The sequence below is a fragment of the Drosophila mojavensis genome, unplaced genomic scaffold (genome assembly GCF_018153725.1).
Source record: "Drosophila mojavensis isolate 15081-1352.22 unplaced genomic scaffold, ASM1815372v1 contig_231, whole genome shotgun sequence".
Classification (NCBI taxonomy): Eukaryota; Metazoa; Arthropoda; class Insecta; order Diptera; family Drosophilidae; genus Drosophila; species Drosophila mojavensis.
This window is the reverse complement of record NW_025318772.1, coordinates 5,361,206-5,384,162: the sequence shown is the minus strand read 5'-3', so window position 1 is coordinate 5,384,162 and position 22,957 is coordinate 5,361,206. Positions and strand designations below refer to the sequence as shown.

The 22,957-nt window shown below is 43.8% G+C and overlaps 10 protein-coding genes across 12 annotated transcripts; 7 read left to right on the top strand and 3 right to left on the bottom strand.

Moving 5' to 3' along the window:
* The first annotated feature begins 1 nt into the window (after position 1).
* On the top strand, positions 2-1,175 carry LOC6575026. The gene has a single exon (XM_032732284.2). The coding sequence runs from the start codon at positions 420-422 to the stop codon at positions 885-887; it is 468 nt and encodes a 155-aa protein (XP_032588175.1). The 5' UTR covers positions 2-419; the 3' UTR covers positions 888-1,175.
* Positions 1,176-1,458: 283 nt separating this feature from the next.
* Positions 1,459-3,436, top strand: LOC6575025 (lysosomal acid phosphatase). Its single transcript, XM_002001013.4, has 7 exons — positions 1,459-1,826; positions 1,927-2,022; positions 2,093-2,221; positions 2,296-2,409; positions 2,476-2,613; positions 2,668-3,072; positions 3,152-3,436. The coding sequence occupies exons 1-7, from the start codon at positions 1,677-1,679 to the stop codon at positions 3,314-3,316; spliced, it is 1,197 nt and encodes a 398-aa protein (XP_002001049.1). The 5' UTR covers positions 1,459-1,676; the 3' UTR covers positions 3,317-3,436.
* A 64-nt stretch (positions 3,437-3,500) lies between these two features.
* LOC6575024 (delta-1-pyrroline-5-carboxylate dehydrogenase, mitochondrial) lies at positions 3,501-6,053 on the top strand. The gene is made up of 4 exons (XM_002001012.4): positions 3,501-3,778; positions 3,871-3,995; positions 4,166-4,453; positions 4,522-6,053. The coding sequence occupies exons 2-4, from the start codon at positions 3,916-3,918 to the stop codon at positions 6,026-6,028; spliced, it is 1,875 nt and encodes a 624-aa protein (XP_002001048.2). The 5' UTR covers positions 3,501-3,778; positions 3,871-3,915; the 3' UTR covers positions 6,029-6,053.
* An 89-nt stretch (positions 6,054-6,142) lies between these two features.
* LOC6575023 lies at positions 6,143-9,198 on the top strand. 3 transcript variants are annotated; one of them, XM_032730933.2, is made up of 3 exons: positions 6,143-8,210; positions 8,264-8,452; positions 8,514-9,198. In XM_032730933.2, the coding sequence occupies exons 1-3, from the start codon at positions 6,263-6,265 to the stop codon at positions 9,086-9,088; spliced, it is 2,712 nt and encodes a 903-aa protein (XP_032586824.1). In that variant the 5' UTR covers positions 6,143-6,262; the 3' UTR covers positions 9,089-9,198. The 3 variants fall into 3 exon arrangements, with proteins under 3 accessions (XP_032586824.1, XP_032586827.1, XP_015023279.1); XM_032730936.2 differs by having other exon boundaries at positions 8,264-8,469; positions 8,535-8,626; XM_015167793.3 differs by lacking the exon at positions 8,514-9,198 and having other exon boundaries at positions 6,144-8,210; positions 8,268-8,390.
* Positions 9,133-9,611, bottom strand: LOC6575022. Its single transcript, XM_002001010.4, has one exon. It carries the CDS (start codon positions 9,551-9,553, stop codon positions 9,194-9,196), a length of 360 nt encoding a protein of 119 aa, XP_002001046.1. The 5' UTR covers positions 9,554-9,611; the 3' UTR covers positions 9,133-9,193.
* Positions 9,612-9,833: 222 nt separating this feature from the next.
* LOC6575021 (phosphoinositide 3-kinase regulatory subunit 4) lies at positions 9,834-14,705 on the top strand. The gene is made up of 9 exons (XM_002001009.4): positions 9,834-10,065; positions 10,152-10,332; positions 10,386-10,846; positions 10,900-11,482; positions 11,539-12,675; positions 12,738-12,951; positions 13,009-13,651; positions 13,713-14,327; positions 14,400-14,705. The coding sequence occupies exons 1-9, from the start codon at positions 9,968-9,970 to the stop codon at positions 14,629-14,631; spliced, it is 4,164 nt and encodes a 1,387-aa protein (XP_002001045.1). The 5' UTR covers positions 9,834-9,967; the 3' UTR covers positions 14,632-14,705.
* Positions 14,706-14,949: 244 nt separating this feature from the next.
* Positions 14,950-17,437, top strand: LOC6575020 (G2/mitotic-specific cyclin-B3). The gene has a single exon (XM_002001008.4). It carries the CDS (start codon positions 15,280-15,282, stop codon positions 17,005-17,007), a length of 1,728 nt encoding a protein of 575 aa, XP_002001044.1. The 5' UTR covers positions 14,950-15,279; the 3' UTR covers positions 17,008-17,437.
* Positions 17,438-18,673: 1,236 nt separating this feature from the next.
* Positions 18,674-19,727, bottom strand: LOC6575019 (P30 adhesin). The gene has a single exon (XM_002001007.4). The coding sequence runs from the start codon at positions 19,604-19,606 to the stop codon at positions 18,806-18,808; it is 801 nt and encodes a 266-aa protein (XP_002001043.1). The 5' UTR covers positions 19,607-19,727; the 3' UTR covers positions 18,674-18,805.
* A 230-nt stretch (positions 19,728-19,957) lies between these two features.
* LOC6575018 (prisilkin-39) lies at positions 19,958-20,764 on the top strand. Its single transcript, XM_002001006.4, has one exon. The coding sequence runs from the start codon at positions 20,210-20,212 to the stop codon at positions 20,648-20,650; it is 441 nt and encodes a 146-aa protein (XP_002001042.1). The 5' UTR covers positions 19,958-20,209; the 3' UTR covers positions 20,651-20,764.
* A 336-nt stretch (positions 20,765-21,100) lies between these two features.
* On the bottom strand, positions 21,101-22,566 carry LOC6575017 (basic salivary proline-rich protein 1). The gene has a single exon (XM_002001005.4). It carries the CDS (start codon positions 22,496-22,498, stop codon positions 21,242-21,244), a length of 1,257 nt encoding a protein of 418 aa, XP_002001041.3. The 5' UTR covers positions 22,499-22,566; the 3' UTR covers positions 21,101-21,241.
* Between the last annotated feature and the right edge of the window lie 391 nt (positions 22,567-22,957).

The following is a 22,957-nucleotide window of genomic DNA, read 5'->3' as shown; positions in this document are numbered from 1 at the left end:
GCACGTCTAGTTTCTATTGACACGTTGGTTAGTTCAAAATTCACAATTTTCTATGAAATTCAAAATTATTTCTCGCCTTTCAGTGCCAGCGAATCGTCTCTCACAGCAATCCACCCCATTGAGCGACTTTTGAGCTGATTTAAGGACATATCTATGGTCTAATGATCTTTGAAATTAATCTGCAGTTTTATTTGTTGCGGCATAACGCGGTGCGTACCTACTTTTTACGCTTGTGGCTCAGTGTTGTCAATCAGGACGCACCTATAGAGGCTGTTGCTATCCAGGAGCTATTGTAATTGGGAAGCAGTCATATCGACCACGCCATTGGCAAGACTTGCGGCCGGGAGAAAGAGCACGGGGCAGAGCAAAACACATATATATATATACATACAAGAAGTCGACAGTAGTAGGAGTTCATTATGTCAAGGCATTGTTATCGCACTACCACCCTGGAATTTTACGAGCTTGTGCCAGAAACTCGGAACTACAGCTACGGATCCGTACACTGGCCCTTGCATATGGATAGCTATGGTGCTGACAGCTATTTTTCTAATCTGCAAAACCATTTGGCTATGGCTAGCAATAGTGATCAGCATCGTGAGTTTATCTACGACATTGTACAGTATCCTCAACAACAAGCCATATTCGAGTTTGGTCAGCAGGAGGAACCGCGTACCGCATACTTAGCATCTGTTCCCATACATGAAGATCAAACAAGAAATATGACTAAAGATGATGAATATAAGACGAGCAATGTAGACGCCGTAGCTGCAGAGCCAAAGACCACAAATAAGCCACGAAGAAAGAAAAACATCTATCGTGCAAAACAGGGCTATTTGGTGGAAGAGCCCTCCAGTGAGTCCGAGAACGACCAGGAAGCTAGTTAGTAAATTTTTGAGTTAATATTATATTTATGGATCAATGGCAGGCTTGCCGCAACGCTTTGAACAACATATCCGATCTACAATCAATTATTTAATCATTGCGGTTGAGTTATGGCAAGAATGTCTGAAAAGTCCTGATGCTACTCATATGTATATACATATATATATTTTTTTCTTCTATAATATTCATCTAACAAAAAACACACATATATATTTTTTACTGTAACCATTTAGTGTTTCTTCGTTTGTTAAACGTAAGCCTGCTTAAAGAAGTAAATTATAAAAACACAAGCTTGATATGTGTATTTATTTAGCTTAGAAGGTGGCGGTTTCAATTTCCAATGGGGTATTTGAATATTAGCACATGTATGACAATAGTCTCTCTCGCTTGCACACCCAGTGTCTCCCAAGCTCTCTTGCGCCTATGCTTACTGAATTGCGATTATTGTTTGATGCTCTTGAATGTGAGTGTGGGAGTATTTGTACACTCTCGCTCTCCTTGCACGTTCAGTTACAATGCTCTCTTGCGCTCAGCGGATTTGTGTCTGTGTTCGTGGTGGCCAAGCTGTCTATCGCTGCTTGCTCAGTTGGCGCGCAGTCTTCGTAGTTGTTGGATGTGCGCATGGGGAATATCGGCTCATATGTGGTTACAGCAATAACAGTTTATACAGCAAATAAACAAATACTATTTTTAGGTTGTGAAAAAATAAAAGTGTTGTAGTGCAAACACCTATATACATATATTAATAAACTGCAGCAGAAATCAAGAAACTATAAGGGAATTAATAGAAAATGTCGCCTTTCGACTGCAAATCACGACGTGGCACCAAAATATCAGTGATAATACTGGGCAGCGCTTTATGCATTGTAATGATGGCTTATTTCGTTTTCGGCGACAGCAACGACGAGCAGGGCTTGAAAAAGCTACGCATGATATCAATTGTGAGCATTAGCCAAACATCCATCCAATTAGAATGCGCATTTCAACTATGTCATTTGCATATCTATGTATGTATGTGCATCGTTTGTTTGATTTCTACAGCTGTTCCGCCATGGTGCCAAGAATCCGAGCGGTTTCTATCCCAATGATCCACATGCAGCGCACGACTGGCAGGAAGGCCTTGGTGCACTCACACAGGTAAGATATAATCACGCAAGTAAAATTCAATATTGCTGAAAGCCTTTAAGTGCATTTTCTGTCTTTGCAGAAGGGCAGCTTGCAGTCATACAAATTGGGACAAAATCTGCGCATGCGCTACTATCGGCTATTGCCATCGAACAGCATTTACACACAGCAGCAAGTGCATGTTCTAAGCTCCGCCGCGGAACGCTGTGTGGTGCGTCAAAGTCAAACAAAATTATCTGATGATAAGAGAACTGTGTGTCTTATCAGTTGGTAGTTATCTTTTAGATGAGCGCTCAAAGCGTGTTGGCCGGCCTGATGCCGCCGCTGGATAATAACAATGTGCTGCCCATACCCTGGCAGCCGGTGGCCGTAAACACCCTAGCACGTAACGATGACATTGTAAGTTTTAACTCTAAATATCCAATTCAAATCTTTATTTAATTTTTTGTTTTCTTCTATTTATAGTTGTTGGCACAGAAAAAGCCCTGCGCTAAATATGAGAGCATACTACAGAAGCTATACAAAAACCCGCCACCAGATCTTGAAAAGTTAAACGAGGAAAACAAGGAGCTATATAAGCTACTCACAAAGAACACGGGCAAGGTAATTACTCACATCGAAGGTTTCCTATAGCAATTCATTTTGTGCACTTTGCAGAACATTTCCAATGTGCTTGACGTGGAAATGTTGTATACCACATTAAAAACAGAAGAGGAAGTCAGCCTTACTCTGCCTGATTGGACTGAGAACATATACCCGGAGGAAATGCGATCGTTGGCTGAACGGAGCTATGCTCTGTTTACCGAAACACATCTTATGAAACGTATTAAGGGCGGTGCCTTTCTCACAGAAATACTTAAGAAAATGCAGAACAAACGCAAAAAGAATTTGAATCCGGATCGTAAGATATTTTTGTATGCAGGCCACGATGTTACCCTGGTGAATGTTATGAACTCTATGGGAATTTTGGATCAGACGGCTAAGCTCCCAGAGTATGCCTCGGCATTGGTTTTTGAGCTGCATCACAGCAAATCTTTCGCAGACGGAGATTTCGAAGTAAAGGTATATCAAGGTTTACTTCTATTGCTAGTTTAATTAACTATATTCTAATATATTTTATTTTATATTTATCTACACACAGCTGGTATACTATTTTAATAGTGAAGACAAATTCCCCAAGGAGCTCAGCATACCAAATTGTGATCCACCATGTTCGTTGAGTCAATTCGCAGCTTCGTTGGAACCACTTCTGCTAGATAATTACGATGATACCTGCGAGAATCCCACATTTGACTGCAAGAATTAAGTTATTCGTCTGATTGATTTTTTTTTTTCGTTTTACCATTGTTAAACATATTTCAAAATGTAGTCAGGTTTGTATGTTATTGTTGAACAATAAACATTAGTATATATTCAGAAAAAAGTACTACGAACAAAATTTTTAATTCCGACACTTTTTAGTTAAATTCAAAATCTAGACCCTTTATCTTCGGCGTAAAGAAAATAAATAGGTACCTCTTCCGCATCGTTGACTCGAACCATTTCTGTATGGCTTATTAAACGAATGGCTGCAAGTCCATAGAACAGCATAGGAAGGCCTGTGACAAATACGGATTGAAATAAATACAGATTATTTTTCCTGAGGGCACTCACCCAAGTTAATAACTTTAAGGAAGCGAAAGAATTTATCCTCCATCGAGAGATCTGCTACCTCACGTTTGCTGCAGTGGTACTTCATGTACGGATAACAGCCTGTGCGTAATATATGGTAATTTGTGCCCGTATCGAGTGTCCAATTGAAGTGTGACATTCCGCGCTGATCGTTTTGAACATCCTTAAACTTTATTCATGGTATTATAGAATATCTATAGACGTTCGCTCGTACTGTGCTCACTTTAACAAAATATGATGTCCAAAATGGCTCATGGCATTGCTTTAAATAAGCGCTCAGCACTTCAGAGGCTCGAGGCTTCAACAAAACTCGCGTAAGTTGCATTATTAAACAAACGCATCACTTTGTTGCATAAAAACAAACAACATGCAAACAGCTGTTTGATTTAATTTTACTGTGCTGGCGTACAGTCGATCTATCGATAGCTTCAGCAATAAGTATATGCGTTTTCCACCACCATTAAATATGCGATAACATTTTCAGATTATCGTTCAATTTGTCCGCGTATGCTCGGTATTTTTCAATTTCAAGTTTCCGCAAATGTCCAGTAGAAAATATCATAACTGAGCATTTTAATATGTTACCAATACAAAATGAACGTATGTTACAATACAAGGCGGGATCTGATGAACGCAATCAGGTGAAGGCTGAACTTAAGACAATTCTTAATAAAATAGAGCCGGTCCCAATCGTAATAAACGGCAAGGAAATTTTTAAGAAATGTGAGCTTGCTCAAATAATACCTTACAATATAGAACATTTTATTGCACGGTATGATTCCAGAATAACATAAATCCAAATAACTACGTATTGTAATCACTTTATTCCAAAACCTTTAGTTACTCCCACGCAAATAGAGAATTAATAGACCGGGCTATTAGTTCGGCTACTCAAGCACAGCAAAAATGGGATAAAACAACGTTAAGGGAGCGTATGGCCATTTGGGAGAAAGCTGCTAATTTAATTGCTACGAAATATCGTTTTAAGATTGTGGCAGCAACGATGCTTGGCCAGGGGAAGACTCTGTGCCAGGCGGAAATGGATCTCGTTGAACTGGTGGACTTCATGCGCATAAACCCTATTTTCCTACGTGACCTAGCCAATTACGAACCAGTTAACGGCCAACCAGAGTCGTGTCGCAACCATATGGTGTTGCGGGGGCTTTCCGGATTTGTAGCCGCCATTAGTCCATTCAATTATACCAGCATAGCTGGCAACTTGGCATATACACCGGCCTTAATGGGCAATGCTGTGCTCTGGAAGCCTTCAGATTCCGCTGTATTGTCAAATTGGTATGTGTTCCAGGCTATGCGGGAGGCAGGCGTACCTGAGGGAGTTGTTAACTTCGTCCCAGCTGAGCCAACGGTATTTTCCACGGCCATCACTTGTAACCCTGACTTGGCAGGCATTCACTTTACCGGTACTTCTGCGGTGTTGAAGTTGCTTTGGAAGATGGTTGGACAGCGTATTGATACTTATAAGAACTATCCCCGATTAGTTGGCGATTGTGGTGGTAAGAACTTCCACTTTGTGCACCCGTCGGCAAATCCAGAAGTTGCTGTAGCCTGTACCGTGCGAGCAGCGTTCGAATATGCTGGCCAAAAGTGTTCCTCCTGCTCTATGCTGTACGTGCCCGAGTCGTTGTGGAAGACGAAAATCGAGAAACCACTGCTGAAGATTACCAAACGGCTGTTTGTTAGCGATGCAACCTACTGTGACTGTTTTTACTCGGCGCTCATTGATAGGAAGGCCTATCATCGGCTTTTCACATATCTGAAGTACATACATAACAATTCTGAATGTAAAATGTTAATTGGCGGAACTTGCTCCAAGGGCCGTGGCTACTATGTGGATCCCACCATTGTGCTTGTTGAAAATCTTGATGACTTTCTGTGCAAAGAGGAACTGTTAGGGCCAATTCTATGTGTCTATGTCTATCAAGATGAGAACTTATATAGGATAATGGATAAAATTACTGAAGTGAATCACGCTCTAACAGCGTCGATCTTTGCTCAAGATAATCAGTTTATCCGGAAGGCATGCGAGATATTCAAGTCCAATGTGGGCAATCTTAACATAAATGACAAGTGCACGGGTCTAATGGTGGGTCAGCAACCATTTGGAGCTGGTCAGTTAACAGGCAGCAATGAGAAGTTGGGTAGTCCACAATATTTACTACGCTGGACATCGCCGCAGGTCATAAAGGAGTCATTCGTTCCACATGTCAACGTCTACTATCCATATATGGAGATCAGCGACAATATATTAAATATACATAAAGAAACGACTGACGTTGACTATGATAATTCTGACTCTGATGATTATCATCTCAAAAATCCGGAATAAATTATTAGTTTGATATTGTAATATACTTTTCATTGTTTTATTAAATCTACAAGCAATTGGTCAGGTAGAGATTACCTATGGCGACTAGTTCCTAGTTCTCTCTGTTTATATTCTATATACAATACTACTAAAATCATCTTGTTGTGAGCTAAATGTCTCATTCGATTTATAAAATTTGAAATTTACTATTGTTGCTTATCAGATGCTCAACTTAAATTCAAGACACAAAATGAAATGTCTGGTTGGCATGATCGGCAGCACGAAGTTCGAATAACAACTATATACTTATTGCTGCTTCTTTCGATTCCAAACTCAGCCGCCGATAGCAAAGCACTTCTGAGCACCCCCAACGCTGCGACCAAATGGAAACGAAACTACAAAGTGGATATACCCCGCCTCTACACCGCATACAGGGTGCTATTGCAGGATGGTGTCGGCGGCGGCGGCAATGCCAAAATAGAGGTGGGTCAGATAGGCAAACGAATAGCTGTAGCAGAGGAGGACGACGAGAGTTCTATTAGTAAAACCATAATACCTCTTAAAAGAACTTCGGCAGTGAATAATACAGAGAAAGCGTCTAATTTAATTAAAGACCTAAGGGCAAAGGAAAAGGGCTTAAGTTCTATTGATTACACCAACACAGAAGAGGCTAAATACGCGCGGGTCGAAAAAATCAAGGATGTGGAGGACGAAAAAAGTGGTAAGGAGAAGTCGATAGAGAATCTTCCAGCAGCTCACGGCATGGTTATACTCAAAATGGATGAGCCTTCGAAGACCAAAGAGGCAAAAGCTAAGAAGACATATGCGGCCGAAATTCAACAAGCTAATATTGATGAAATGGAGAATCGGTTAGCCAAATTAAATAGAGTCTATCAAAAATATGTGAATGTGTGGAAAAGACCAACACCAGAGACAAAGGGGTATACCTTACTTGGCAATAAGAACGCACTTTCGGCTACAAATGTTCGCTTAAGTGCATTAGACGCGCTTGCCGACGTTGTCGAGACTCTCAAACAATCAAATCCGGTTGATGAAATTGTTAAAGCCATAAATGACGAAATGAACCCAGAAACGGAAAGTCTTGTAGGCTCGATCAAATTAAATGTCAACGACTATTTAGCGCCATCTAGCCAAAGAGGGAAAAACAAAATAATTAGCGATCAGTCCTCGAATGTGGTCAAACGCCTAGTTCCCAAAGTGGCCCCCGATGTAAAAACTGGCGGTCTCTATGAAGAGTATAAGAAAAAGCTGAATGATATATTGCAGGCACACAAGAATTCCCACAAGGCCTTAAGCGAAGAACAAAGACTACGCGCCCAAAGTAACGCAGCCGTAAACGCCAACACGTTGACCCAATGCCACTGCGATGCAACAAAGTCCGTAATAATAGCCGTCGATAGTGACGGGCAGACAGTGACTAAAGAGCAAATGCCATGTTACTGTGAGGCCACAAGGCCCACCAATTTGGCCATCGACGGTGATACGGTTACAATCTCCAACGGGTTAATACCCTGCTATTGTGACAGCACCAAGAGCGACAAATTGGCTGAAGTGTTTACAGATGGGCAAGCAGGTAAGACCATTGTATATATGAAGGTGCCGGAGTCACAGACAAATGGACAACAGCCGAGCAAGGAGAGCGAGATGAACGGTGGCTTGAAGCCATATTACTTATCTAACTCCAAACACAGACAGATGGTCTGGAACGATGTGCCCCTGATGAGGCCCGGCAGTGCACAGAAAGGCAATCCAGCTAAGCAGCACATATTGACGGTACCCAAGGGTGAATGTAACCAACCTGTAGTCTGTGGTAAAAATAGTCAGGAATCGATCCCATTGAGAAATAATTTGACACATTCACCTTCATTTACCAAGAACAAAAACAAGCTTCACCATATAATCAGAGTCTTGCAGACCAAGCATCGTCCGGAAATTGAAAGAAAAACCCAGAAGCGTGGCCTTAACGGCCGCTACGATGGCATGTCTGCCAATTTGGCATTTCCGGAGGTGCTCGTTCAAAAATTTGGGCAACCACAAGAGACTGGCGGCAAACTCATTGAGAATATGGCAAAGCAGTTAAATGTATCGCCTGTGGAGATGGCTCAGCGCATTGCATCATCCAGTGGTATGGGCAGTGGACAACCAATTGCAACTGGCATGTATCCAGGACAGTCGCCCCTAGGTAAGTAGTTGGATGATTTATCATGTGCTTGTCTTACAAAGTTTTTTAAAAAGCAAGCCAGACCAACGGGGGCCAAGTTCCAATGATGGCCCCAAACCTTAATAACCAACAGGGACAGGCGGGTGGGAATATGGCATTCGTGTTGGAAAAGATTCTGAGTCGACTACAGAGCATGCAAGATGCCAGCTCTAATCAGGAAGCAACAGAGAAGCTACCTTGCTGCTTTGCAGAGCCATCTGACGGTTAGCAAAGTGCTAAGGTTTGAAATGAACAAAAAGTTGTTTTAAATTTTATTCGTATCAGGTGCTCCTTGTGAATTAACAGGCTCCTGGGAGTCGGCTTTGTTGGGCATACGTATCAACATAAGAGACGATAATAAAATCGTTGTGGCCGACCTCAAGCCCACCTGCATGCAGCCCAAAGTTCGTCGCTCTGACACGAATCGACTTTGGCGGCAGTGCGTGAAAGTGACTGCGGCGGAGATTAAGGATCGCTTCAAGTCATCGTCAACAGCCTTGAATAGACCACTTAATATAACTATCCAGGAGACGGTTCCACCACGCCAACACGAAATGCTGGAAAATCTTGCGGAGTGGATATTCACGGGTCGTTCGATCAGCACCTTAGGAGGGCCCATGCTGGTCACCTGCCAGAATGTGTACACCAACTTGATAGGTACCTTTGTGGGTTTTTGTCGGAGATGTGGCTGCATTGACACTATATTCGGAAGTTGGACTTTCTGTCACCCATCACGAGATTGTCAGGATATAACAATGTCGATATTTGAAAGACGAGATGTCTTGCGTCGCTATACGTTAGACGATGCTCGAAAGGAACGATTAAAAGAACATTTATATAGGAAATCGAAAAAGCCATAGAGAATCATAACATTCCCAATAATTGTATACCGTTAGCACTAATATTTTGTTTTCATTATTGTGTAATAATTTATTTTGATATATAAATCGTTTAGTTTATTAACATTATAGCTGCTGGTGTTTGTGACGATTGATGAATGACATGGCATAGCCAATGGAACGTTTTACACAGTGCTCGTCCATCTCATTTCCTGTTTTGCAGTCCCTCAATTCGCCCACGACATAGTCCACAATTCTGTTTTTCAACTGCTCGTCATTCATGCGTTGCAAACGCTTCTCAACTTTGTGGATGAGCAAATAGGCTTCGGGATAATCAGCCACATCACAGGGCCACATTTCGGAATGCCTATGAGTCCAGCTGGGTCTGAGTTCATCACTCGAAATATAATCCTGGGATTGGCGCCAGGTGCCGGCCTGAGCTAGTGCCAATGAACAGGCAAGCAGTACGATGCACGAGACACGCATTATGTAAAATTAATAAAAGGCGCAATTCAACTAGTGACTTAAGGTACAGACACTTTAGTTTATATAGCTGTCAAGCAGAGGCGATATTGCTGAATTTGCGACTTTTTGTGTTGTTGGGGCTTTGCACTTTGAGTGACCGATTTCGTTTTTGCTAACGGCTGCACTTCTTTTCTTGAGTGTTTTCAAAATTTTGATTAGCGCGATTATTTCTAATAATCGATAAGAATATTGACTATCGACCGCAACACAGCTGTTTAAATGTCATTGGCAAGCACTAGAAATAGCGAATTTTGGCAACCCTGAATGAAAAGAGTCCAACTAGAAGAAGTGGGAGTTGCATTTGCTTAATTAAAAACAAACAAATATAAATAATAGATCTGTTTCGCCAAGAAATAAAGTGCAAATGCAAGCAAAATGGGTAATCAATTGGTTGGCATTGCACCATCGCAGATCTATGCAGTGGAACACTATTTTTCAGGCCAGTTTGGCAATGAAATCATTTTCGACTTGAAGTAAGTATATATTTAACAGCTGGTTATTTATTATGCATAAGTATATATGTATGTGCATATACATATGACGTCTTATCCATCCACAGCATGGGAAGTACACGATTTTTTAAAGTGGCCAAAGCTAAAACTGAAGAGGGATTGATAGTGGTCAAGGTATTTGTCAAACATGATCCAACATTACCTTTGGAGGATCACAAAGAGCGCTTGGAGAGCATCAAAAAAACTCTTGCCAATGCTGTTAACTGTTTGCCGTTCCAGCGAGTGGAGGTAAGTCCTTGATAGCATCGTTTAATCCAGACGCTAATCAGTTTTCATACCAGCTCATTGACAAAGCAGCCTACATAATGCGGCAGTACGTTAAGCATAGTCTATACGACCGCGTTTCCACGCGACCTTTTCTCACTGTGCTGGAAAAGAAATGGATATCATTCCAAATATTATGCGCCCTGAACCAGTGTCACAAACAGAAAATCTGCCATGGCGATATAAAGCTTGAGAATATATTGATTACCTCTTGGAATTGGATTCTGTTGTCAGACTTTGCTTCATTCAAGCCAACATATTTACCAGAAGACAATCCAGCAGACTATACTTATTTTTTTGATACGAGTAGACGTCGCACTTGTTATATAGCTCCAGAGCGCTTTGTCAAGACTTTGTCTTCTGAAGATGATCCATATAATGCAAATATGTCCGTTATACATTCGGATTCTATAATACCTGTTCCCACATCATATACAGGCAACACTTTGCAGCCCGCAATGGATATATTTTCTGCTGGGTTAGTAAGTCATTATTTTCGATGAAACGTAATATATGTATTTCTATTTGCAGCTGTGCCTTGCTAGAGCTTTGGACAGAGGGCACTGCCCCATTTGAGTTATCACAATTGCTCGCCTATAGGCAGGGCGAACGAGATCTTGTTGAGAAACATTTGGCTGGCATTGAAAATGAGCGACTGCGTAGTTTACTGGCATCCATGATTGACATTAACTCATTAAATCGAAAGAGCGCAGAGGATTATTTAGATCAGGAGCGCGGTAAACTGTTTCCGGAATACTTTTACTCATTTCTGCAGTCATATTTGCAAATGTTCTCATCGACTCCAATTATGTCTCCGGATGATAAGATACAGTGTTTGCACAAGGACATCGGACATTGCATTAAGGTGCTGACAAATGCACAGGATTTGACGCCCAGTGAGGAAGACAAAGAAAATATAGAAAAGAAAGACCCGGTGAAGTGTGAGCGGCTGCCGCCAGAGCAAGATGGTCTTATACTAATCATAACAGTGGTTACCTCTTGCATCAGGGGTCTCAAACAGTCCAACACGAAAATCGCTGCATTACAGTTGCTCCAAAAGTTATCCAAGTATACCACATCGGAAACCATACTGGATCGTATATTGCCCTATATTGTATGTTATTGATTATTTATCAAATTTATAATCTAATGTATGTATATTCTCTGTAGCTGAATCTGGCTCAAAAGTCGCCAGCCAAGGTGCAAGTTCAGGCCATCGAAACGTTGACTGCATGCCTGAGCATGGTGAAGGACATTCCACGCAGCGATGCCAATGTGTTTCCGGAATACATACTACCCTATATCGCAGACTTGGCCAGCGAATCTAGCGCTGTCATCGTGCGTGTGGCCTTTGCCCGCAATATTGCAGCATTGGCCAAAAGTGCTGTTTATTTTCTGGAGGAAACACAGCGAAATGCACCAAATGAAATGCCCACGCCCCGCTACGAGGCGGAGTTGAATGCATTACACGATATTGTTCGCCAGGCGGTGTTAAGTTTGCTGACGGACACCCAACCCATTGTCAAGCAGACGCTGATGGAGTCAGGCATATGTGATTTGTGTGCATTCTTTGGCAAAGAGAAGGCAAACGACGTGATACTCTCGCACATTATGACGTTTCTCAATGACGAGGACAAGAATCTGCGCGGCGCATTCTATGACAACATTGCCGGTGTTGCCGGCTATGTGGGCTGGCAGGCATCGGATATACTGGTACCGCTGTTACAGCAAGGCTTTACAGATCGCGAAGAATTTGTCATTGCAAAGGCCATACGTGCGGTGACCATTCTAATCGAATTGGGACATATAAGAAAGCCTACCGTAACTGAGATTGTTAAGGAAACCGCCTGCTATTTGTGCCATCCCAATTTGTGGATTCGCCATGAGATTTGCGGCATGATTGCGACCACTGCCCGCAATTTGAGCGCCATTGATGTGCAATGCAAGATTATGCCAGCCATTGGAAGGTTCTTAAAGGCGCCGCTCATACAAGTGGATAAACCGCACATTCTGCTAGACTGTTTATTTCCGCCCATACCCAGGCAAATTTATGACAGTGTGCTGCGCTTCCAGGATGTTCAATGCTTTGTCGGTGCTCTTGAAGATCGCGCGCGTTTGCGTGAAAATGCACGAAATGGTGCGCAACCACAATATGATGAAATGGGCAGAAAGGTCTATGATGGAGTGCAACGCTTGGAGGACATTCAATACTATGTAGGTTCTGTTGGAGATCGTGCACGGTGGCGAGGAATTACTCGTCCTGGAGCCCAACCGCAATTTGATGACATGGGTCAGACACTACTCAATGTAAGTGCTTTGGTAATTTTGGTCGGTCCTATTGAACCACTCACATTTCCAAAACACTACAGCTCTTTCGACGACTCATCTCGGAGGGATTGACGGACACCATTGAGTTGCAATTGTTGGCAATGAAACCTTTTCTAATAGCGCTTAAGCACAAGGCTCAACAAGATATCGATGATGGTAATTCAGCCAATGGGCGGATCCTGGTCAGCCGCAAGCACGTTGCCTGCCACGAATATCCACTGGCGGAAAAGGCAACAAAATTGACCCTGGATAATCGTAAGAATTTAAAGAAATCAACTTTGAGTATTTTTGATAAGCATAGTTTTCATTCAGGAACCTCTCATGATACGCATGCACAAGCAGTAGTTTCACCGGCTTCAGATGTGGGTGTAACTCCACACATAGCTGGTGGTTCCTCCGGCAGTCCTGCATCCGGCGCCATGCTACTTGGAGTTCCACCAACAACAGTGAGTGCCGCCACTTCATTGGGCGAATATACCTTGCCGGATCGTAACTATTCATTAGAGCGTTCGTCGGAGTGTTGCAAGGACCTAGAGTCGTTGACTCTTAAAATCAAGCGACGCTACAATGTGCTGGCACTCTCGCAGCGTTGCAACTATGATAAGCTGGTCACTCCGTATCCACCGAATTGGCGCCTAAATGGCACACTAGTGGCACATCTACATGAGCATTCTGAGTCGGTAATTAAGCTAGCGCCACTGCGCCCGGATGGCTCGTTGTTTGCCAGCGGCAGTATTGATGGTACTGTCAGGTTGTGGGACTGCAGCAAGCTAAATGGCAATCAGGGAATTAACAAGTCGCGCCAGGTGTATTCTGCCCATACGCCTGTTTATGCATTAGCTGCATGCGATGCTGGACAGTCGCTGGCTGTGGGTGGCAAGGATGGCAGTTTGCTTATAATGCGCATTGACCGAAATTCCACTAAGATGACGCTGCAGCAGGCCTTGGATCAGAAGTAGCTATTCACCAATCTTTTGTTGCGCATTTCATCTAATCATCTTTCTCTTGCTTTGCAGTGAATTCAACGATGGCCCCGTTGTGGATATGCATGCATATGATCAGTCGGCGCAGAGCGTAATCGTCTATGCCACACTATATGGGGGTATTGTGGCCTGGGATACTCGCATGCAGCATAGCGCCTGGCGATTGCAGAATGAGTTGCGCCATGGCGTTATTACCACCATCTGTGCAGACCCAACTGGCTCCTGGCTGGCAACGGGCACCAGTGGTGGCAAACATATCTGCTGGGACCTGCGTTTCCGACTACCCATAACTGAGATAAAGCATCCAGCTGATTCTTGGATTAGAAAAGTTGCCTGCCATCCGACAGAGCCATCATATCTAATCTCAGCATCGCAGTCCAATAACGAGGTATCGGTTTGGAATATTGAGACCAGTCAACGACAAACAGTGCTGTGGGCGAGTCCAGCGCCCGTCTTAACCAATACCACTCAAAATGATCCAGCCACAACATGCGGTATATTGAGCGGAGTGGTCGACGGATCACCGTTCATCTTGACAGGTAGTTCGGACCAGCGCATTAGGTACTGGGATATAGGATCACCAAGGAATTCGGCCTTAAAGGTGCCAGCTTCAAATGACAATTTGGCCAATGTGTCTTTTAACTATAGGTATGTTAAAATTGGCTCCATGTCCTAAAACCAATTTAATATTTTATTTATATGTATGTTTGCGTCTTTCAGCGCCCGTCTTATCGACGGCAGTCAGGTGATTGAGGAGCAAATCATTCCCAAAAATAGTATAGGCGATTCACAACAGATGCGCGCTTCAATAGAGGAAAGCCCTAGATCGGGACCCGATATGCCTAAAGCAAGTCATCACGATGCCATCACTGACTTGCTCATGTGCAAGGATAAGGGACAGATATATATAGCGTCGTCGTCGCGAGATGGTGTTATTAAGCTATGGAAGTAGAGGAAGCTTATTTAAACTCTTTTTATCTGTGATTAGTCTAATTAAACTAAATAAATAATCAATGCCTGCATAAATGTGCGCATTTTAGATTACCACTTTACATACGTTAAGTTCAAATTCTTTGGTGCATTGTTTTACTGTGGGTCGTAAGACTTAGACAGTGCTGCCAGATCGTTGTATAATGGAATCGTTGCCTGCTTCCGAACTACATTCCGAACGTCTTTGACGTGCTGGCAACGGTAAATATGCGGAAACATAATGACAACCCTGGAAATAGACGCTGCAACCAACTTCATATTCTGTGACATCTGCAGCTGGCGCTGTTTTTCGCTTTTGTATCTTTGCAAGCGCCGTTATGAACAGAGCGGCCAAGCGCCATAATTCCAAGTGAAAAGTGATATTGTGAGGCAACTAACGAATAAACAATATATATTAAGTTTTGCTCACAATAAAACAACGAATCATTTGAAACATCGCAACGGAGCGCGCAAATAAGTCAAAGTACCAAAATTTAAAATAGAATATAATAAACGCTCGGCAATTACATCGCGCACGCAGTCGCTGTGTAGCAGGACAAAAACAACAACAACAACAGCCGCAGAAGCAGAGGCAGTAACAGAGCCAGCGAGAACATAGAAGCATTTCAAAATGGCGCCAATTAAAGGTACTACTCGAACTGCTACAAGCAACCAGGCGACCATAAACGCACTTCTGCCGATGGCAGCCGTACGAGGAAAGGGTTTGACCCGTCGGCAGGCCAACAGTGTAATTGATCAAAATGTGGAAAATATGCAAACGCGTGGTAAGCGCAAGGCCGACCATAGCCCCATTAAGAATGATAAGATCAAGCGCTCGGCGCTGGGAAATTTGACCAACAATGTTAAGATCATGACGCTACATCCGGGCGACGAGGACACCCAACAGCAGCTGCCAAAAAAACCGACGGCACAGCAACTGCAGGCGCTTCTGGATGCAAAGAAAAATGACAATTCAAATATTATAGCCGCTGCCGCTGCTCCAGCTATTGCTGCTGCTTTGCCCAACAAAATAATGACGCGCGCCTCATCCAAGTCAGAGGATACGGTGGAGAACTGTCACAGAGCGCTGGACAGATTCGAGGAGGCGCTGGCTCTAAAAAGGACACGTAAGCCGCCAGTGGCACAGAAGAAACCAACCACAGTGATTGCAGAACAGAAAATTGTCACTGCGCAGGCGCCAGTTGCTCCCAAATTGGCTGCACCTCATCCGGCAGCTGCCATAAAGGTGCGACGCATCTCAAATGACTTTAATAAGACTGAGGAGAGCCTCTATATGTCCGCACTGGAGGACATCTCCAGTTGCGATTCCATGCGCTTGTCCGGCAATTTCGAGGCAGCGCGTCGCCTCTCTGCTAAATTACAACTAAAGACTGAACAGCCAAAGCCAGCAACGGTGCAGGAGCAATCGGTGCTTACGGAGGCAGCATCCGCTGCAGTGGTGAGGCCAGTGACTCCCGTGCCAGACGATGTGGAGGACTTTGATCGCAAGAATTGGGATGATCCCTTCCAGGTGTCCAACTATGCAAGGGATATTTTCAATTACTTGAAAACGCGCGAGCCAGAGTTTCCCATTACCGATTATATGCCCAAACAGATCCATTTGACAACCTGGATGAGAACCCTGCTGGTCGACTGGATGGTCGAGGTGCAGGAGACATTCGAGCTGAACCACGAAACTCTCTATTTGGCTGTTAAAATTGTCGATCTCTATTTGTGCCGCGTGGTGATTAACAAGGAAAAGCTGCAACTGCTGGGGGCTGCTGCCTTCTTCATTGCATGCAAATATGATGAGCGCCAGCCGCCGCTAATTGAGGACTTTCTGTATATATGCGATGGAGCCTACAATCACGACGAACTGGTGAAAATGGAAATGGAAACGCTGCGCACGATTAACTACGATCTCGGCATACCGCTCTCCTATCGCTTCTTGCGTCGCTATGCTCGCTGTGCCAAGGTGCAAATGCCAACACTCACTCTAGCGCGCTACATCTTGGAGCTGTCGCTAATGGACTATGCCACCATCAGTTTCAGTGACTCGCAAATGGCCTCGGCCGCTCTCTTCATGGCACTGCGCATGCATGGCGGCACCGCCAACCTGAACAACAAAACCTGGACATCGACGTTGATCTTCTACACGGGCTATCAGCTGGCCGATTTTGCTGAAGTGATTCCCGTGCTGAATGCTGGATTGCACAGGAAGCCGCGGGCCACCATCAAGACGATACGGAATAAGTACTCGCACAAGATATTCCATGAGGTGGCCAAGGTACCACTGCTCAGCAATGTCGAGCTATTCCAAAGCAATCTCGATCTGAACGACAGTAACTTATCCACCTGAGCCACACAATTGCGGGCCTCGCTCTGTTGTAACGCCAACTAGCCAAATTGATAATGAGCAACAAATGTTACGCTTCACTAGATATATAAGACGCTTCAATCAATGATACCTTTAGAGATGCCGACCAGTCAAAATATCAACTGTAATAGCAAGATAATTATATTTTATTTCATATTATTTTCGAATTATTTTGTACTTTTTATTGTTTGCTTTATTTTTGGCTTACATGTATGACTTTTTCCATAAAATCTATGTTTCGCATGCTGATTGTTTCAATTCATGTTTATTGTTTACACCTCTATTATATACATATATATCAAATTACATATGCCTCCATTAAGCAGGACAGCAAACCTTTGTCACCCATCTATTTAAATGTATGCTATTCATAGTCTGGAGAAACCCTTAATAAATTTTACACATACTTTAAGCAAGTGCAACGCCAACGCCGTTTGATGATGGTGGACACCAAAGCTGACATGGATTACACGTGCTAACACTTAATACCATACGGATCCTTACACGTCTAGTAGTACTAACAACTAACCGATGCCAAATGCCCTATGCAGGTGATGGCCCATTTCTATTTATGTATGTTATGTTGTAGTTGTTGTAAAATGATGATTTCTTTTGTTACCATTCACGACTCAATGTTTTAGTTTGTAATGGCGAAAAGAACTTTCTATTTTCTAAATAACTAGTTATGTATGTATTCGTATTCCATGTTATCTATATATATATGTATGTACGCATGTATGTATGCAGGTATGCTGCCGCGTCAAGAGAAACCAATAAACAATTTTAATGTCCATTCAAGAAATTGCATGTTCAGTGTGGGGGAATTAGAAATACTTCTAGGTAAGTAAATCTAGTTCTCTGTATCCACATATACATATATCTATTTATGTATACATTTATAGCTGAACAGCCATTTGGGATAGCTCTAGTTTCTATTGTTTTCGTTCAGGTGAGTCTAGCTGACACACACACACATACAAACACATATCAATAATCTATGTTTTTGATTTCAGGGTCTGGATTTTTTTTTGTTTTTTGGCGCGCCCGTCTGCACATTTTAGCGCCAAATTATTTTGGGTTTTGGTTGGCAGGCTGCGCATGCGCCGCAAGACATCAACCTCGATGCCTCTTCCCGTTCCCGTCGCCGTTGCCGTTGCCGTAATCGTCTTTGTCCAACAAATCACTGCATACATAACCAATTTATGTCGCTGCAGTTGAGCCTGAAAAAGGGCAGGCAGCAGAGCCAGCAGAGGCAGCAGCAATAACAGCCGCCTGTCTGTCTCCTTGACGTTTTCTACCACCTTTCCTTGTCGGTCGTCGGTTGTCGGTTGTCGGTCGCCTGTCGTCCGTCCTCCGTCGTCTGTCCTCCTGCCATTGTGCGCCTGTACTTCATTTTTTTTCGGCTGCCAGGGCTGCCTTCAGCCAGGTAGTTCAATGCTCATTGTGTGCTTCCTCAACAGAAATAGTGAGGCAACTGAAATGCATGTTTCTTTTTTCCGGTTCGCAAGGTAGGGTGCCTTATGTACATACGTATAGGACAAAAGGCTAAGATGTCCTCGTGTTGATGTCGTCCTCTTATTTTTCGTGTTCCTGTTGCTGCTGTTGCTGCCGCTGCTTAAGGTGCAACCGGGGTATTACTTCGGTTGGGTGTGGGCAAAAAATCAAGTTTATTAAAACAGATTCGGTCGAGCAGCTGCTGCTCTTCTTAAACCTGACACGGTGAGGTTAGCTTACACCTAACTTATGACCATAACTTATAATCTTTCTAGCGTTTAGCTTTTCAGTAACCTGGCCTGTTGAATGCGCCATTATAGCCGCCTCCAAAACCACTGCCATAGCCCTGCGAGCCGTGATTGTTCAGAACGCTGAATGGTCCCTTGTGTACTCCATCTTCCGTGTACTCAGTTTTCATTCTGAAGCTGCGATCCCAACGATCACGTTGTCCTGGTGCCGCTTGTGGTGCATAATTTTGCTGATTCTGATAGCTTATGGGTGGCGCGCCTGGATGCGTTATTACAGGCACGTTTGGTCCATAGTTTGGATAAGGTGGATAGGATGGATACTGTGGTAAGTATTGTCCTGGATACGGGTAAGCAGGCAGTACAGGGTATACAGGTTGTTGATTTCCATAACTTGGATATACGCCTGACGGATTGACTCCAGGACGAGGCAGCACTTGCGGATTTCCATTCGCTGCATATCTGGGAATCTCAGCTGTCTGTGGTTGTCCAACTGGTGCGGGATAATTTGAAAAGCCATTCGGCTGTGGCTGTGGATTTCTTACAGCAGTTCCATACGGTCCAGCGCGTAGATCGATGCCACTGCCGCCGTTCTCATGAGCAGACGGCTCATCAATATCAACTGACCCACTTGATTGCTGCCTTAGATCTGGATATAATTGCGAGTTAAGTTTAGCACGCTCATGATGACGACTGCTGGTAATTCCGCCTTTGAAAGTGGAGGCCAAGTTGAATTCGGTCTTGGAATCTTCGTTACTCTCATCCCGCGTGTAATGTGACGCATGAGTCAGGACAGCGGTCAGGGCCAACAGCAGCCAAACAAAGGCAACGCAGCACCGCATGACAAAACTTCTCGTGAAACTGGACCTTACTAGCGAATGCCAAGCTTATTTACACCGCGATTAAATGATTCTATGGCTGTAGGGGTTATCATTCGGGTCAGCTGCTAGACTGAGATGATTTGTGTTTCATTGAGGAGTAAATAATCAAAAGTTCGCTGATGTTTGCAAATCCGAATTATTGATTCTCTGATTGGTTCATATTTATAAAAATTGTATGTTTTTTTTTTTACTTTTTGCTGGTATTTTCAAGCATTAAGTTCATTAACAAATGAAATATTAAATTAAATTATTTAAAAGGCAAGTCTCAATTTCCACACGACAGAATGTTTTATGGAAATATTGATTTTACTCTATCCGGAATTCCCCATGCTTTTTATTTTTAGCCAAAAACATAGTTGGGTTGGCCAAACCTTGACTTCGTCGAGCAAAATAGACAACGAATAGACCTGATACCCGCTATGCGATTGACCTATTAACGATAGGGATCATCAGCTCCATTGAAGGCTGTTCATTCAATGAACACATATATATGTTGATTATCAGCTATATAAGCACGATTCTCGGCAAAGGAAAGCGTCATATTGATTCTCAACACTATCAAAGATGCAGCTCAACATTGGATTCTGCTTCCTGCTTTTGGCATCTCTGCTGACTGCGCAGGCAAAACCTACATTCGATAAAATGGCTGAAGTGCTGCTTGATGTACTAGATGATAGGCCGCATTATGTCAGACCGAGGCCATATGGGCCAGTTCCATCGTCTGGCCCACTCATACAGGAGGGCTATGATCATGGCTACGACTATTACTATGGCGGCGGTGGAGCTTATGTTCACGGCAGTGGCGTTAATGTGGGCAATCCCTATGCCCAGCCTCCTCCTGCGTATGGCTATTATGGTTCAGGACCTGCACATGGACCAGTGAAGGGCTACTATCCCGAGCCACACTATCCACCGCAAGGCTATGTACCCCCTTCTACATATAGACACGAACATGGCCATGGTCACGGTCACGGAGTGGGTGGCTACAAGCAACACGGTTATTAGCGTTAATTTGCGATTATGATTACATATTTAAGGAACTCATAATCTTAAGTATTGATATATAATTTATTTGAATGATGAACATTTGTAAATAAATATCTTGTTGTTATCTCGGAACTTGAGTAAACTCGTAAGCTACTTCTGATCAGGGAGAACATTGAACTGCAAGAACTTTGTGCCCATTGAGAACGGATAGATCTGCAATAGAACATTTTCTTATTTATATTGAAAACAGGCTAAACCAACTTCACAAACAGACCGTCTACTATTTCAATATATGTATGTATTTAATTTATATTGAATAGTAGAATATGAATTGTAATAAAGCTATTCTACATAAGTTAAATACTTATTTCCCTTTTCTTATATGCTTGTAGATTCGTAGCTGTTTAGCAGCTTGAAAAACCTGTTTGTAGACCTCATAGCCTCCAGACATAAAAAGCCGAACTTGAGTATGAATCTCTGAGAGCACTGAGCCGTGCGAATGTACAACTTTATTTGTGCTTATTAAATTGCAAATCTGCTATAAATATAAATGTATAATTTATATCTTTACAGAGTATAAGAGGAGGATTGGCTAACCTATCGCTTAGATCATTTTCGTCTGCGCACATCTATAGGTTCAGATTGAAGTTCCTGGCTTGGACTATGTATGTAATTCAATGCGTTGGGAAATACAATGTCGCGCAGTCGGGATAGCTCAATCGATCGAGAAGATGGAGTTGTTGTTGTAGGTGGTTGTAGGGGTGGACGATTTGTGCCCACGATTAGCGTATCTCCGGTTCTCGGAGGCGGAGTGGGCGATATAATCAGAGGCGGTGGATTTTTGCCAATGATCAATGTATTCTGGGTGGGTTGGGTGAACGGCACGGGTGTCGTTGTAGTTGTAGTTGACGAAATCTCAATTGGAGGCAATTGGAATTGCTGACTGCCATCGGCCCCGGTGGGACGTGAAGGATCGAACTCATTCGGTGGTTGCTGTCCATTTCCACTTTCCCAGCCATGTGGCGGTTGTCTATTTCCATTTTCCCAGCCAGGCGGTGACTGTCCATTTCCACTTTCCCAGCCAGGTGGCGGTTGTCCATTTCCATTTTCCCAGCCAGGTGGTGGCTGTCCATTTCCATTTTCCCAGCCAGGTGGCGGTTGTCCATTTCCATTTTCCCAGCCAGGTGGTGGCTGTCCATTTCCATTTTCCCAGCCAGGAGGCGGCTGTCTACTTCCATCTCCCCATCCAGATTGTGGTGGTCCATTTCCATCTCCCCATCCAGGTGGTTGTCGGTTTCTGTCTGTCCAACCGGGAGGTTGTCGCTGGCCACCACCAGCACCCCAGCCACCCCACCCAGGAGGTTGTGGTCTGCCACCGCCAGCACCCCAGCCACCCCACCCAGGAGGTTGTGGTCTGCCGCCAGCCCAGTTTCCCCAACCGGGAGGTGGACGCCTTCCACCACCATTCCAGCCACCGCTGGTATTCCAACCACCTCCGCTATTCCAACCGCTGCCGCCATTCCAACCACCGCTACTATTCCAGCCGCTGCCGCCATTCCAACCACCGCCTCGGTTCCAACCACCGCCGCCATTCCAGCCATTGCCACCATTCCAGCCGCCGCCACCAACACCACCCCATGGTGGTGGCTGCCGTCTTCTATCTGGTATGCCTCCTAGTTGTCTGCCGCCGAAGCCAAAGCCTTGCTGAAGTATTGGAGCTGCGGCAGCAATGGTGCTAGCGGATGCCGTTGCACCATCAGCTGATGCCGAAGACGTTGCCACAGCGAACTGGGCAGCGCCCATTCGGATTAGGCATAGCAAACACGTTGTCAAGGCCGTTGGCAAATGAAATCGTATTCGCGTCATGTTTACTTATGATCGCATCGAAATTCAGCGCCCATGCGCTAAGAGCTGCGAGTTCTAACTGAGGGGAAAGTTTTTGCTTTTGACGTTCGGCATTCGGCGATAAGAGAGACAACTCAGATTTGAATTCGAAACCTGTCTTCGGTTTGTTTGTTTTGCTTGTTGTGCTTGCGGCTTGTGCTAATCAATACACAATGAGAGAGCGTGAGAGCCATAACAGCTTTGCTCTCTAACGGAGCGTATAATACGCGATCATGAAAATTTGTATACAAGAGCTTGAGAGGAAACAAGATGTGGACAGCCGTTGACCGATGATCGGCGACTCATGGATCCGCTTGAGCGGCTGCTTCCCTCGCAGTGCGTTTATCACGGACGTGCTCGGCATAGCAAAATGTTTTGATCCATCAGTTAATGTCCAAATAATTCATAGTAATGCATTAAATTGTTGCTGCTTGGATAGAA

Excerpts from the sequence above, each read along its gene's own strand:
- LOC6575024 (XM_002001012.4), top strand. The coding sequence starts at position 3,916 with ATGATGTCCAAAATGGCTCATGGCATTGCTTTAAATAAGCGCTCAGCA. Across the intron at positions 3,996-4,165 it reads GAGGCTTCAACAAAACTCGC|ATTATCGTTCAATTTGTCCG; the intron begins GTAAGTTGCATT and ends TAACATTTTCAG. Across the intron at positions 4,454-4,521 it reads ATAGAACATTTTATTGCACG|TTACTCCCACGCAAATAGAG; the intron begins GTATGATTCCAG and ends CAAAACCTTTAG.
- LOC6575019 (XM_002001007.4), bottom strand. The coding sequence starts at position 19,606 with ATGCGGTGCTGCGTTGCCTTTGTTTGGCTGCTGTTGGCCCTGACCGCT.
- LOC6575020 (XM_002001008.4), top strand. The coding sequence starts at position 15,280 with ATGGCGCCAATTAAAGGTACTACTCGAACTGCTACAAGCAACCAGGCG.
- LOC6575018 (XM_002001006.4), top strand. The coding sequence starts at position 20,210 with ATGCAGCTCAACATTGGATTCTGCTTCCTGCTTTTGGCATCTCTGCTG.
- LOC6575021 (XM_002001009.4), top strand. The coding sequence starts at position 9,968 with ATGGGTAATCAATTGGTTGGCATTGCACCATCGCAGATCTATGCAGTG. Across the intron at positions 11,483-11,538 it reads ATCGTATATTGCCCTATATT|CTGAATCTGGCTCAAAAGTC; the intron begins GTATGTTATTGA and ends TATTCTCTGTAG. Across the intron at positions 12,676-12,737 it reads TGGGTCAGACACTACTCAAT|CTCTTTCGACGACTCATCTC; the intron begins GTAAGTGCTTTG and ends AAAACACTACAG.
- LOC6575023 (XM_032730933.2), top strand. The coding sequence starts at position 6,263 with ATGTCTGGTTGGCATGATCGGCAGCACGAAGTTCGAATAACAACTATA. Across the intron at positions 8,211-8,263 it reads TCCAGGACAGTCGCCCCTAG|CAAGCCAGACCAACGGGGGC; the intron begins GTAAGTAGTTGG and ends TTTTTTAAAAAG. Across the intron at positions 8,453-8,513 it reads CTTTGCAGAGCCATCTGACG|GTGCTCCTTGTGAATTAACA; the intron begins GTTAGCAAAGTG and ends TATTCGTATCAG.
- LOC6575025 (XM_002001013.4), top strand. The coding sequence starts at position 1,677 with ATGTCGCCTTTCGACTGCAAATCACGACGTGGCACCAAAATATCAGTG. Across the intron at positions 1,827-1,926 it reads AGCTACGCATGATATCAATT|CTGTTCCGCCATGGTGCCAA; the intron begins GTGAGCATTAGC and ends TGATTTCTACAG. Across the intron at positions 2,410-2,475 it reads TAGCACGTAACGATGACATT|TTGTTGGCACAGAAAAAGCC; the intron begins GTAAGTTTTAAC and ends TTCTATTTATAG.
- LOC6575022 (XM_002001010.4), bottom strand. The coding sequence starts at position 9,553 with ATGCGTGTCTCGTGCATCGTACTGCTTGCCTGTTCATTGGCACTAGCT.
- LOC6575017 (XM_002001005.4), bottom strand. The coding sequence starts at position 22,498 with ATGACGCGAATACGATTTCATTTGCCAACGGCCTTGACAACGTGTTTG.
- LOC6575026 (XM_032732284.2), top strand. The coding sequence starts at position 420 with ATGTCAAGGCATTGTTATCGCACTACCACCCTGGAATTTTACGAGCTT.